The sequence below is a fragment of the Diadema setosum genome, chromosome 7 (genome assembly GCF_964275005.1).
Source record: "Diadema setosum chromosome 7, eeDiaSeto1, whole genome shotgun sequence".
In the NCBI taxonomy this organism is placed as follows: domain Eukaryota; kingdom Metazoa; phylum Echinodermata; class Echinoidea; order Diadematoida; family Diadematidae; genus Diadema; species Diadema setosum.
The window spans coordinates 17,602,215-17,617,451 of NC_092691.1; the positions used below are offsets into that span (position 1 = coordinate 17,602,215).

The 15,237-nt window shown below is 37.1% G+C and overlaps 1 protein-coding gene across 1 annotated transcript in view; it reads left to right on the forward strand.

Annotated features, from left to right (window-relative positions):
* LOC140230435 (uncharacterized) overlaps positions 1 to 15,237 on the forward strand; it is an 87,021-nt gene that overhangs the window by 35,491 nt on the left and 36,293 nt on the right. Inside the window, exon 2 of the mRNA XM_072310589.1 lies at positions 9,640 to 9,796. Coding sequence (XP_072166690.1) covers positions 9,640 to 9,796 — 157 coding nt within the window. The remainder of the gene's footprint in view (positions 1 to 9,639; positions 9,797 to 15,237) is intronic.

The following is a 15,237-nucleotide window of genomic DNA, read 5'->3' on the forward strand; positions in this document are numbered from 1 at the left end:
TTGTGTATGCACTGTATGTATGTCAGTTTATCACAAGTTTATGGTTTGAATGATAAACGATGGAGTGTACAGAGCAAACAGCCAGTGTGTTGATACAATGCATTTTCCCCATCAAAACTGAGAAATTTGTTTTCCATTCAAAAACAAGTTTTATTCCATTTTTAGCATGCGTAGTGTGAGCATTGGCCCATTTCAAATTCAAAAAGATTTTTCAAAGATATTTTAATTAGCTTACTCATTCCTTGTTTTCCATAACAACACTTTGCAAAACCTATCAAGGATATTGTAACAGATGCCAAAGATATGTTTAAAGGTGAATCTCAGACCAGTTAAAAGTTAGCCTTATTGGCCCGAATTCACAAAGGTGGTACAAATGAAACCATGGTTTAAACCATGGAAAAAATCATGGAGCACCAAGTGTCGCATGGAATATTTCGTTACAAAATCATTCATTTCGTCGATGAAATGATTATTTTGTAACGAAATAACAAGATTTCGTAACTAAATGAACATTTCGTCTACGAAATGATAATTTCGTTAACGAAACAGTCATTTTGACGACGAAATGACCAATTTCGTAACGAAATATTCCATGCAACACTTGGCGCTCCATGGTTTTTGTCCATGGTTTAAACCATGGTTTCATTTGTACCACCATCGTGAATTCGGGCCATTGAGAAGAAAGAGTAGAACATGACAAGCACAAAGTGAAAATTTGATCAAAATCAGATTAAAAATAAAAGGAAGTTATGAAATTCTACAGATTTGCTAAGTTTTGCTCATCAGTGTTTGAACAGTTGATATTAATTCTGAAGCGAGATAATCTTTGCTCGGGCTATTAATTAAAGTCATTTTATGCAGCCATTCTCGACCACCCAAGTTACAGTGTGCGAGATCAGACCCATTGCCCACCTCACATCAGCCTGGTGTGCTTCCCATGAGCGTGAAAATTCAGGGGCAGTATGCACGCTTTACTTATGAATACGTATTCAGTTCTGTTGTTATACATTGTACGTTACATGAATGCAAAATACAGCCAGTCAGCAGCATAATATACCATATGGCACCGTATGTACTGCGCGGGTCTATACTTTCCACAATTTAATCATGTCATTTGACATGTTCCAAGAGTTCGAGAGTTATACGGTGAGCAGTGACAGCATAAAATGGTGACTGTACGTGTACATGTGATACATAATACACCGTGCGCCGGTGGCAACAGTACAACAGTAGTACGTATTGTACAGGTTGTACATGTTAAGAACCCGGAAGCGCCATACACGTGTACACGCTTTCTGGTCATGGGACAGTGAATTTAGCCCGAATTGAAATGGAGATACCTTTTATACTGACATTAACTCGGACCTGCAGCAGACCTGATCTACCTCCCAAGAGCGGACCAACTTTAGCTCAGGCTAAATATTTTTCGACCTTTCGTACCAGGGGGGTTAGCTTGCTTCAGGACCAAGCCTGAAGCTAGCTAACTTGCAGTATAAAAGGGGTATAGGATGCCATGCAAACTATGAAAGTAAGCAGTAACCACATTGCAATCAGCATACAGGTTACGATGTGTGCGTTTCATACAGTCGTGGCCAAATTTAGAACTTTCACTGTGACAGATGTAAGTGAATAGCGTCATCTCCAGTGCTAGCTGGACAATTCTTTGTTCTATTTTTTCAAGTGACAATGCATTAAATGCAAGTGTAGGTAGAGTTGTACTTCCTTGTGCAGTAGTAGATGAAGAATAGATGCTCTACCTTTTAGACCACGAACCAACTTCTGTTGTTGAATATGTTGCGGGTAAGAAATTGTATATTTCCTTGAATTTGTATCTTGTGATAACACAAAGGAGTCTTGAATGCTTCGCTTGCGGTGTTGGTACATGACTTTCAATGCTAGAATTATAGGAAATAATAGACAATGAAAGCCTGTTTTCTTTCTCCAGTTTGTAGAATTGTCATTATAGTATTGTGGGTGTGACTGGGAATATGATGTACACTGCGCTACACGTTTTGTAGTACACTGTAACTGCAGATAATGTTAGAGATGATCTTTGTTTATGTGATGGTACCATCAAACTTTCACCTACATTATCCAAGTGTAAGTGTAGTCATGAATCCGAAGACAAGTGAGATGCAATTAATATTCTATATGACTGAGTGCCTGGTGAGACCATGTATCTATAATCTTGTGTTGGCTTGCATGACGTGCCTGCTCATTATTTAAATCCTTGAAGAAAAGTATCATACACAGACCAGTGTCTGCTTGTTTGCACCACACTAAATTGTGTAACTCACAGTCAAGACAGCATTAGACGGCATAAACATTCATCGCTGTGTGCAATAAATCATCGGCATTTATTGTGTTATAGACATGAAGCTGTTTTGTCATGTGATGTGCAGTGACAATAGTGAAGATATAGCTTCATGTACGCACAATTCTTGTATGGTACCATGGTGCTCGCGATGCTGGAGTCTAATGTGAGACTAATGTTCTGTATCGAACGCTCATATAAATCACATTCCCAGTGAGCTCACTGAATCTAGCATGAATCTCAAACCAACTATGGATTACCGCATTCAAATTGAAGCCAATAGATACTACCTAGAAGCTAGTGTGGGAATGTTTCCACCTCGCTGGTGTAGAGTCCAGCACTAATAATACAATGACACCAAAACAACAACATTTTTTTGTGGTCTCTGTGAAGGGAAGTGCTGTGGAGAGAAACATAACATGTTTGTAATTATTGCTGAGGCTACTGGTGAGGACAACCCATCTTGTTTGCTTTGTTGATGTCATTACTCCTTGTTTTGAATTAAATTTCCTCACTTTATTCAACTTCAGTGGATGCCGCACTGTGGCAAAAGTGTCTAAAGACTGCTGTTCAAGCAACTTAAAATTACATGTTTAATGTAAAAGAAAGCGTAGGATACGGCCTTTTTTTTTTATTAGAGAGAAAAAAGCAGAAGAGGAAGGATTCCTGGTTTTGATATCCATGATTTTGATAATGAAGGTATCAAATATTCCCCGATCAGTGTTTGATTTTTGTCAGTTGATCAATCGAAATGAATATAATGAGATTCATATGACAGGTGCTATATGGGGGGGGGGGGGGTAAAGGGGCAGAGGGGAAGGGGAATATGCACATTATGTGATCACTAGATAGATAACAAATTGACAAATAAAATTAAACAATCTGGTTTAGATATTATTACTAAATGATAATTGATTCCATTTTCTTCCCCTCATTCACTTTTTTTTTTTAAATTTTTTACATGATATAAACCTGATTGCAGCATTGGCACTCTGAGCTATATATCACTACATGATTGCACTGCATGCAACATTAGGGACTAATGTTGGTAGACCTCTCTAAACTTGAGAGACTTGTCATTATCTTATAGGCTATTTTTTTTGAAAGGCAAATGTGGTATTCTTTCTTAATACAGTGACATTGGTCACAATTACAATTAGACTGGAATTAGATAATGTTGTCATTCCACTGTGTCACGGATCTATATAGTATGCACATAAGTTTTCACTTCATTTCTTTGTGTGTGGTTTTTAATGATTTGATAGGGAAGTAATTACATTGTATATCCTTAGAGTTGTAATGATGTGGTTTAGTGACCAAAATATTTAACTGTTGTACCATCATGTGACTGTGTGCAAACTGGTTTTCCATGATATTTAAATATCATTTTACCAATGCCACTGTTTCATGTGACTGGGACTCAAAACTTTTTTTACAACAATTTCTGTCATCTAGTTTAGATTAAACTTGAAACCTGAGTGGAATTTTTTCTTGTTGTTGTTAAATCAAAGATGATTCAAAAGTTTACTGTCACATCAAAATATTAACTTGGTTGCTGGCTAGACTTATATCCTTAATCTGCACTTGTATCCATTCATAATGATGAACATTGTATTGTTATACACTGTAGGTGTCCTGGGGGGCGTTTCATGAAGGAACTTGTCGCTCTGTTGTCGGATAAAATATCTGACAAGTCAATTATATCCGACAAGTTTTGAGAAATTCTTTAGTCTGATTGGCTGATTTCTCTGAACTTGTCGGATATAATTGACTTGTCGGACATTTTATCCGACAAGTTCCTTCATGAAACGCCCCCTCAGATCCCTTTTGTTTTGTAGTATTTAACATTGAGGAGGTATCTTTAATAGTACTTTGGATCCTTTGGTTGAGTGTAAAAGGGGGATGGAGGAGGATAGAAGTCAGGTCATTCAAATGTAAAATACAAAAATAAAATATTCACACCCTGTTGAGCACACTGATTCTGTGTAAACATTTCCTGCAAATCAAGCATAAGATGTGCTCCATCAAGACCAAACTGATAATAGCACTGTTTGAAATATTGATTGTTCGCTTTTTTCCCCTTCAGTAAAGCAATTAAATAAAGGACAGTGCATTTTATTTCTTGTGCAGTATTAGATATCAAAATGTTCAATGTAGTTTCATATCAGGAGATGAAAAAGTAAGATGTCTCTTTATACTATAGTAGCTGCCATGTGGGAGAAGCCAGAGAAAGATGTATTGATTTCCATGGTAATGGCTCCAAGTGAATAAGAATGGTGACCTTGTGCTCTATGTACAGATCTATGAGTAATTCTTCTATTATGTACAATCTGGAATCTCTGTTTGATACAAATATTATTTGTTGCTTGTCAGGTAAATTGTTTACTGGTATTTTCCATTGGAATTGAGGATATTCAAGTTAATGTACAAGATCGATTTGCAGAGAAGAATCATGGGGCCTTTAGTGTGCATAGAGCAGTCAACCTAGACAGCCATTTTTGTTTTAATTGTCTAACCCCTTTAAATGGCATCCTGTCTTTCACAGTATGATTTAAAAGTGCATTTGGTAGGCACTAGATATGCAGTGCTGAATTACAATGTATGTTGTATGTTATAAACTATAAACTTTACCATCCTCTTCTTCACTCCCCTTCCTTCAACCTCTTCTTATTCCCTGCAACAATATTCAAATTATCATTATCATCACACATATTTTCATCATATCTATAAAACTACCATTTACACTATATTACAAAACAACAATCAATATTACATTCATCAAAAATATATTATGATTACACAAAACACTGGGTTTTTATTAGTAGAATTGTTCGAATATATCAAATGCAAAAAAATACAAAACTTCATATTTCACATGACTCAGGACATAGGATGTGAACATGATATTCATGGCAATCAAACTAAGATCAGAAAAGTTTGCTTAAGACTAAAAAAAAAAAAAAAAAGAGGAAAAAGTTGCAAATATACCAGTAATTAATGCCCCTTTTTCATTTTCAACATTATGCACCACAGGAGACTCTCATAGTTTTGGCATTGTTTGAAAACTTCAGATACAAAGAATTTCAATTTGTGCATTGAATTGACCATTGTCATTCAAATTTCTGTTCCATTGTTTAACACATACTGAGCTTGAATGTATTTTGGTTATAGCACATCAGCTACTCTACTCATCAAGTTCGAATCAGGCTAGCACATAACCATAACCGAGAGTAATGCTGCACCCTTGTATAGCACAATATCATTAATCGATTCTGTATGGAAGTAAAGCGAGGAATCTTAATGAAATACAAAGAATGAAAGAAATGGAGCAATCTATATCAAAGGCATACATGTAGCTGAGATTGCTAATGTGCATGAAGTACCGTTCTATCCACTAGTGCTGTGAGAGAACAGTTACACCCTTGGTACATTGTGCTACAGTAATTGTAGCTTGGGATAAGGTGTCAGAAGAGTGTGTTAGAAGAATGTTGGGCAAAAGCCAGGAAATATCAGTGTTATAAGCAGGTCCATTGTTTAGTTTTACAAGAATAATAATGACAAAGAAACTGTTGATTCCAATCCAGCAGATTGTCCACATGTGCAGGGTTTCACTTTTTGTTTTGATTTTTGTTGCCCTTTGTGTTGCTCACTTATATGAAACCTACAATCTTCTGTATTAATTGTTTCTTATGCTTAATTTGATACAATCTAACGAAGAGAAGTTTTTCTTTGTGCATACCTGATACTCATGATAATATTACATGTGTATCTATGTTTTTGCAATACACGTACTAGATCAGGCAATATCAAAAATTTAAATAACATAGACACATGGTGTATGTACATCACATTGTACCTGGTAATGATGTTATCAGTGTTCATTCGTGAAGTGCCATGATTCTCTATGGTATGCATTGAATGTGTATTGCACTCAAAAAGAAACAAATAGACAGATCTATGCCACTAATGTCACAATGATCATGTAGCATCCACTTAGGGTCTCGGCTTCTGATATTAAAGTGGAATGTCTCTTGGCATGCCACATTGGTCTACAAGTGTATAGTGCATATTGTGTTGTGCACTTTGTGCAAATAAAGGAAGAGTGAAACTAAACTTTGATTACTTTAAAGATGGGGTTTTCCTGAACCAGACACACATTGTCCAGGTGAACCGTTGATTGTTGTGTCCAAAGGTTGAATTATCAAGGGAAGCCATGACAGGCAGGACTATTGTTACCATGAATCAAAACATGGCAGTATGGCTTGAACGTCAGGGTGATGGGGTTGATGATCATTCATGTACATATTTTCACTTGATGTTCATAATTATTATGTACACCTTGTACGTCGTAAGGATAACATTGTAAATATACACTAATTAGAAAGATGAAAAAAGTTTTGATTTTCATCTTGGAAGAATAGTAATGGTACTTGTTTTCATATCGCTTATAGAATCTGTTGCTATTCCGCCATGTCCAAGATTATCAATCAACAGTTGTTCACAGTTTATAGGAACATAAGCATGCCAAAATGATGATCAGAAATTATTTCATTGCAACTGCTTTTTTCAACTGTATGCAATCCAGCATTAGATATAACATCAGTGATTTTTGTTAGATGCATGTTACCTTTTATTCCAGCTGTATGCGAAAATAACAGCATATACAGTATTTCCAAGTGAATGAAGACTAAGTGCATGGGCAGAAGCCACATTCTCGGTGCTTTTAATGTTCTTCCAATATTCTTTTGTGGTTACATCTGATTCAGCTTTACGGGAAAATGAAGTATATGTATGACGTCCTCCTACATAGCTGAAGCTGGGGCCTTGTTAGAAATGTATGTACAGTGTACCAGTATGTCTTCATCATTTCATATTCAAGACATCTGCAGCATTTTGCACAAATAATTTCAAATTTCAAAATCATGCTCCCAAGAAGCTTGGGGTTATAACAACTCTTAAGCTAAACAATCAGCTGGCAAACCATATCAAATGAATTTTAAAAGTAGATATGAGTTATTTCCAATAAGATTTGAAGATTCGAATAAACATGTCAATCTTCATTCATGTAATGAATACGTGCAGGGTCTCCAAACCGAAATCTTTTTTTTTTCCCCCTCAAAGATTTGAAGGGAAATCGACAAAATGAATGAGTCAGCACTCAGTATAATCAAGAAGGGTTTCCCCAGACATGATTTCTTTCACACAGTTCAGTCATTTCATGTGGCAGACAGAGAAAATGACGAAAACATCATCTGTGATAAAAGTTTTGTCCCCCCCCTGTTCTCCAACCAAGGTCAAGGGGTCAACCAGTGTCACAGCCAAGGCAGCGTACACTGTATCTGGCCATCTGTTTCTGTGAAGTGCACAGGAAATGGCGTTGTGCATTTCTTTCACCAACTGCCTTTGTTCCTTGGGGTTGGGGAAGGAGAGAGTCTCTGGCACAGGGAAGAAGAGTATGGCCATGTTGGAGTACAATGATATCCAACTTCTAGTAATACAACAAAGGAAATTAATACCAGCTATGTAAACCAGGCAGCCAGGGCAGTTTTTAGTTTCTATTGCGCTTTATATTCATAGTTTTTTATTTTTATGACAACGTGTGTCACATTTTCAATTTCTTAAAGGAGATAGAGTCACGTATCAGACAGAGTAGTATACTCTCAGGAGATTCTGTACAGCAGTCAGTACAGGAAGAAGAAGAAGAGTGGCCAGTTGAGTGCCAGTTATATCTTATGTATTCAGAATAGAGAGTACTTCCAATATATACAGTATGATGTGCATGTAATGTGGTATTTGGTGACCTGGGGTATCAAATCGAAATCTTCACTTTGTTGAATTATCTTCTTATCTTCTTATTTAAGCACTGTACCCTGGTTTTAAAAAAGTAAAAGTAATTTTGAGTGCTTAATGCAAGAAGATTTTGTTGTGTTAGTGAGCTTGTACCACAACAATAAGTGACTGCTCTTACATCAAATTTAGATCCTGTTTAATACATGTCATTTTTTTTTCTCTCTCAGTGATTACCAAACAGTATAATGCTAATGCCCTGCCATAGTGGCAGTACATTTGTTTAGGCAGTGGCATGTTGTACATTGTATATGTGCAGCTCTGCAGTAGTGCTCAGCAGCAGCGGCACCAGTCTTATGGCTCTATCTATATATGCACTGTCATTGTGCAGACAAAATTAAGTTTTGGATAATCACGGGCTGGGTCTGTGGATTGCAATGAATAACTGTCCGAAATAATAGCATTTTCAAAATGGATTATAAGAAATTCACCCCCTTTTTTGAGTGTGACTACTGTAAAACACAATATCTTCATGGCATGAAATTTTCGCAAATTGGAGCTGACGGCCTTTTTCTCGGCATTAGATTTTCAGCACGAATTGCCTTTTACATTCAATGCGTATAGTGTAGACAAGAACTTCCACGTGCATTTTAATTTTGCGAATCTTGGCTCTTGTGAAATTCGCAAAATTAAAATGCACACGAACATTCCTTGTTTTACAGTAAATTAACCATGTCATAATGGGACAAGTCGTGACATGAAATAACTTCAGTCATCTAGGAGGCTACAACTTGTACTTTATGTTTATTGCCCTGTATTTTCATTTTTTTCTCTCTTTTCAGGTATCAGCAAGTAAAAGTCCCTGCTCTGTGCAAATGAGGAAAATCTCATTGATACTTTTAATTTCATTTTTAAATCTCAGGGAGTAAAATTTCCAATCCTTTTTATGTATCCTCTCTGTGATATTTTTACCACTTAAAATGTCCCTTTCCTGTAACTGCCTAAGTGTAGATGGAGAAAAAAAAACTACATGTGGAGACATAAAATTCCTGATTGTGTAACCCTCCATAGTTTAATTGTTACCAGCGGTTTTGTAACAGTGTCCTGTTTTTCAGTTGCTATTGCAAGTCAACAAGAGTCAAATAGCATCTGAATCATGATTTACAGAATTTTTAGTGCAGAGATGCACTGGAGCTGACTTTTTATTTTTTCCAACATGTCCGAACCAAAAAAATCAGTGCCAGCATATCTCTGCGAATCCCTATGAAGAGCTGATAAATCCAAGGAATGTCAAACATGTCATCAGCTACATGTATTTCACTATTAGCAACAGATTTTTGAATGTATCTTTGAATTTTTTTTTAATTCATTGGGTATTCATTGGCTCAATATGCTGTTGTGTGACAGGACCTGCTTAATAATCAGTGGTTTCTCTCTCTGTACTACTACATGCCAAACGTAAGGCTTGTGTTAATACAGTAAAAATTGAAAGAATCTAATCATGTGGTCAATTATTTTGCTTTTCTCATTTCCTACAGCCAATCGTAATAGATGACTACAGCGATCCCAAAGATGTCCTCAAAGCAGTACAAGAGAGTGGAATGGTCATTCCACCAGAGAAACCAGAAGTAGGCCATCCTTACCCGCCAGAGGATGACTATTCGGTGCCCTATGAAGCCCAGAAGATGATCAGAAGTAAGTCAGTCATTGTGTGGAATATCCTGTCAACTTGCAATTATTCCAACTCAAGTATTTTCATGGTCACAAAATAATGAAATGTAGATATGAAATAGTTACAATGTCTTTATCTTTGCAGCTCATTCTTCTAGCAAACACACAAGGAAGATAGAAATATTCTTGCAGTTCAGTATGTCACACAGCTTTGTGACATAGCTGTCTATGTCATAGAAGACAACCACCCCCCACCAATAAAAAAACCCAATAAACAATGAAGGTATTACTTACATCATTTTTCAGAGTTTGACAGAATAAAGCTATGTCTAGTTCAATAGTCACTATTATCTATGTATTCAGATATTGCCATATATTCAAATAAGTCTTCTTCATTTTGTCTGAATACAATATACTTTTCAAAAATCTTGCCTTGATAGATGATACTAATGTAGTCAAATGTCTATGATTTGTCATATCATCAAGCAGAACTTGTGATAACGTTTTTATTGTAATGAAATTCTTGTTGTCTTATGAGGTGTGTGTGTGTTAGAGAAAGATGAAGGGTGAGAAAGAGGGAAGGGGGGGGGGGGATAGAAAGGGGGAGTGATGGAGGTCTTCAGGAGCAGATCAAGCCGGATAAACATTGAGCATAAATTTAGCTCCATACTCTTACTGCAAGTACATTGTATATGCACTAGCAACAGATAATGATCTAGAGATGTGCACATGGAAATTGGTCGGGAGTTGTGTTCCCATGCTGACTATCTACAGTTATGTTACCACAGGGATTGATGTCAAGGTGTTCATCATGCTTGGATTGAACCCATCTTTACCCACCATGAACACTTACACAATTTGAAGTTGTAGGGCTTATGTCTCATTTTCAAAACTGTGCGGAATTATGTCTTGTCATGTTGGTAATTCCATGTTTTTGGACTAGCATCAATAGTCTGTGTGTTTAATTTATAAGTGGTAGGTTCTCGTGAACACAAATGTAATCACAGTGCACAAATCTGTACCTCTGCACTATGTTGGTGGCGAATACTGATATAAAATGTAACCCTTCATGCTCGCACGCAAAGAAGGATGATAACATTTTCAAGCCCCCAAAATGCTAATTCCCAATATTAGGTGGCTCTGTGCAAGTTTCCTCTCAGCACAATTAGTATAGCAGTGTACGCCCTCACCTATTGGCAGCATTTAATATGCGGATTGACAAGGTTTGGATGGGAAAGCTTTCCAGAACAGTCTTCCATAGAAATGCCATTGAACATTGAACATTATGGAGAGCAGTCTTTGTATCACACTCACATTTATATATATAGTGCATTTGAAAGTGACTTTGAATAGGCAATTGTTACACTTTCAGGATTACTGACATGATATTGATACGTTTGGACTTAACAGTGTTAATTTCTTACTCAGTGAATTGACACATGTTAATGTTTTGTGTTTATGCCAATTTTAAAATAAAGAGGTGTTGTTTGCAACTGATTGACAAACTGCCCTTCTACAGATCATTCAGTGTTTTAAAGAGTAGCCATGATAAAAATCAGGGGCCGTCAATACTTGGATCAGATATGAACCCCCCTCTTCATTGCTAGACAGGCATCATATCCAACAAACTACTGTTTTCACTTCATAGCCAGTGATGGTTGTAATCCCTTATAGCAGCATATACTGCATATTCATTAAAATTTTAGAATGATTCTTGTGTCAAGTTGTTTTTATTGCAACTGATTGATAAATTACCCTTCATCGATGTGAATAAACATCACTTATTCATTGTTTAGTTCCCACCCAAGTATGTATGGTCCATGATATTTATCATGGTTATGATTCAAAACACTGAGTTATCAGTGCTTATTTATGTCGATGAAGGGCACTGTGCTGATCAGTTATAAAAAAACAAACAAACAAAGAACAACAACAATTTGGTGTAAGAATGATCAATATATAAAAAAAAAGGTGTTTGTTCGTGGCATTAGAGGTAAAAACAACGACCAGAAGCATAATAGTTCACATCTCACAGGAGTTACTGGTTTTTGCATAGTGATGGAAAAATAATTGGTTGTTGTTGTTGGGGTTTTTTTTTTTGCTGTCATTCACACATGAAAAAAACAAAATTTCTCTGCTGCAAGATGTAGGGCTTTGAATCTCCAGACTGTACATGCCTAAACAATGACGAAAGTGTGACCCTGGTAACCCAGGTGTGCAGACCTAGTGTGGCGAGTTGCATTATGGGATTTAAAAACAGCAACAGCAACAAACTTGATGGTTTCTTTGAATGCCATTCACACACACACCATGCAACAAGATATTGTGATCATTAAAAAAGAAAATCAAGCTGGACCAATTTTTGCAACATGATGCATATTGCGAGATTTAAGGTTTATATGTGTGTCCAGGTGCACGTACAAGAATTATCGTTTTTTTGCACCCTGTTGCTAAGATCACTTTTCAAAAAGTGTTAATTTCTGGTGTGTGTGAACAAGACCATACACTGTAGTTTCCCCATTCTAGATGTGATGAAGGTTAGAGCCATGCAGGTGTAATTTCTGTGGTGGATCCGTCTGATCTGTCCTGGCAGGTTACCCTTTAGCTGGCATTCCTCCTCATAGGAATGTGCAGGGAGGATTGGAGGAGATTTGTCATGCTCTCCTCACCTTGTTGGCAATCAGTGATCATGAGTGCATCAGTCATGTTTACTCAGGGGTTAAGCTGGCATAGATAAACTGTCATATTTAGTCATGTCCACGAGATTCATGCCAGATGTCTTGATCAAAATATTGCAGCAAACAAGGTGACAAGTTTTGAATCAGTGAAACTAATGGAAGTAAACACCTTTGCTAAAATGGTCTTAAGGGAGAAAAGTGAACATGTTAAAAAGTGTACAGGTATTCTAATAGTGAGCATTTTAATACCAGCATATGAATATCATTATATACATCTGGATGCATATTTAAAGCCAGGTATTGCAATGTGTGTGTGTGTTTGTGAACAAAGAAGTTGAAAAAAAAAATGAAAAAGAAAGGAAAAATGACAAACTTTGCATGTTATGTAGGTCAATACGTGTACAGTATTTCTCCATAGTTTTGTTGTGCTGAAATGTGCCTAGTTCTGTTTGTTGTAGGATGTCAGCAAGGCTGTTCAGAATGTCAAAGCAGGCTGTTTGTTTTTGCACCATTTATTTCAAAGGGGTTTTATTGCATGCCAAGTGATACTCATGAAATTAGCAACATGCCAAAATATTGCTTCCTGATGAACAGAAATGCAAAGTATATACACACAACCAAAATGGGGAATTACAGTATAAGAATTCAGCTTCTTGAAGAGGCTGGAGACCTAGATTTCTCATTCCATCACTGTGCTTTTGGATGACAAACCCACAAATGTAACGACTCGCATATTTGTTCAGTCCTGATTTGCAAAGTGATTTGTGTACACAGTGTATGTGTTTGCTATAGTCGGAAATAGGTATTACAAGGTTTGCTGATCAGTGACAGTAAGATGAGCAGGGGAAACTTTAGTAAGGTACAAAAGGGTGAACAGAGATCAGGATAAGTAGGTCATTACATTGTTGGGGTCCTCTAGGATCACAGGAGTTGACAATGGGGACTAAGTACAGTATCGCTCTATCATCTGTTAGGTTGGGAGTTAACAAAAGCTGGTAAGTACACACATAGTCCAGCAAGTATTCAGGATGCAAATGTGGCAGTGAACAGGCTCAATGCCAGGACTATGTAGTCTGGATCATAGTGGTGCTTTTAATTTCATTTGTGAGAAGTCCTGCATCTTAATAGCTAAAACAATTTCAGGATACCACGTTAATCATTACTGAACATACAATTTAAACATAGTTGATCTACTGGACAGATATTTGCACTGGGTCTATATAAGTAGTGTGCAATATTCTCTATACAAAGTTCTACATTGGGAACCTGTGATTGTTTTCAGAGCTGTAGCTCCTTCTTGCTGATCTTGTTTGGTTATTACCGTCAGCTGACTGTTCATGCTATACAATTTGTTGCCTTGATGAAGTTTGACAAACCAACCCTAGTAGCATCTTTGGCCAATTTACCTCAGCCTTGATGGGGTCAGATTTGGATTTTATCCACATGTGCCAGCTTGTTAACCTGTTTTAAAGAGAGAGGAAAACAGAATGTGTGAAATAGCTGGCTTCATTCACCCACATTCTATGTATTTTTATTTCATTTTTTTTTTTCTTGCCATGCATCATACTGTAAAAGCTGTTATTTTTGCATACAGATATTTTTGCAAATGAGGAGGTAAAGACATTTTGGCAAGATGTTCTTTTTGTGCTTTTTGGTGCCAAGGCTATCGAAGAGCACTAATGCCTGCAATATTTTAACATGCTAAATTTATGCCAAACAGTAGTTCTTGAAATTTGCAAGAATTACACCCTCATGAAAATAATAGCTTTTACAGTACAGTGTATCATACAGCTTCTTTGCTGGGGGAAGGGCAGGGGGAACTGTCGCAGGACACCAATGGTTTACAAAGGGGCTTCCTATTTTGTAATGAGTGACAAATTTGACTCTACATGTTTTCTCCTAATATCTGTAACATCATCTATTAAAAGCAAGTATGAGAGTGAGAAACACCCAGATTTCTGGCTGCTACTGTGCAGGACATGAAGATGTAGTAGTATACTTCAAGCATTATTTGCTCTCACAATGTATACTTTTGTTTTCCTAATTTTGATTATGTAATGTTGTGTGTGTACAGGTTCTGACATTGTCCCGAGGCATGTTTACTTTTGCCAGTATTGATGAGAAATGGCTTTAATCCTTCTGGCTACTTACATTTGATTACATTCCTCTAATAAATAAATAGATATGCTGTAGAAATAAACATGTTTGGGGAATGGGGATTTGTACATGGCCAATCTCAGTAAACTGTGCTTTTGTTTCAAAGATGGGAATATTTGTACACAAAATACATTATCTTACATAATAGTTGTGTGACACTGCTTTTGCAGTTTTTTAGACAAGCATTAGATTTGCCAAAATTTCTGCCCTGGAAAATATTTCATGTTTGTGGTAGGATAATGTAGCATAGACCCCGTTTACAGTGCGGGGCTGGGCCAAGCCGCGGCCGAGCCCAGCCTCAATTGCGGGGCTCGGCCCCGCAATTTTGTCCATTTGCACTGCCGGGCTCGGCCGCGCTTTTAATTCATACCTTTCAATATTTTGTCGTAATGGCGCTCTGCTTGTAAACAGACCCTTTGCCAACTGGATTCCGTGGCGACGAAGTCGCTGTTCAGGCAAAGGCCTTTGCCGAAGGAAAAATCCTTTGCAGGACAAAACCACCTTAAACTATACTAGTTTTCGACGTTGAGGGGGTTAATATCCTGAATAGCGAAATAGTACGGGCAGAGGGTTTGGAAGCCAGACTAAAATTGGCAGCGCATTTGGCCCAGTTTGCGTTTACACTGAGAA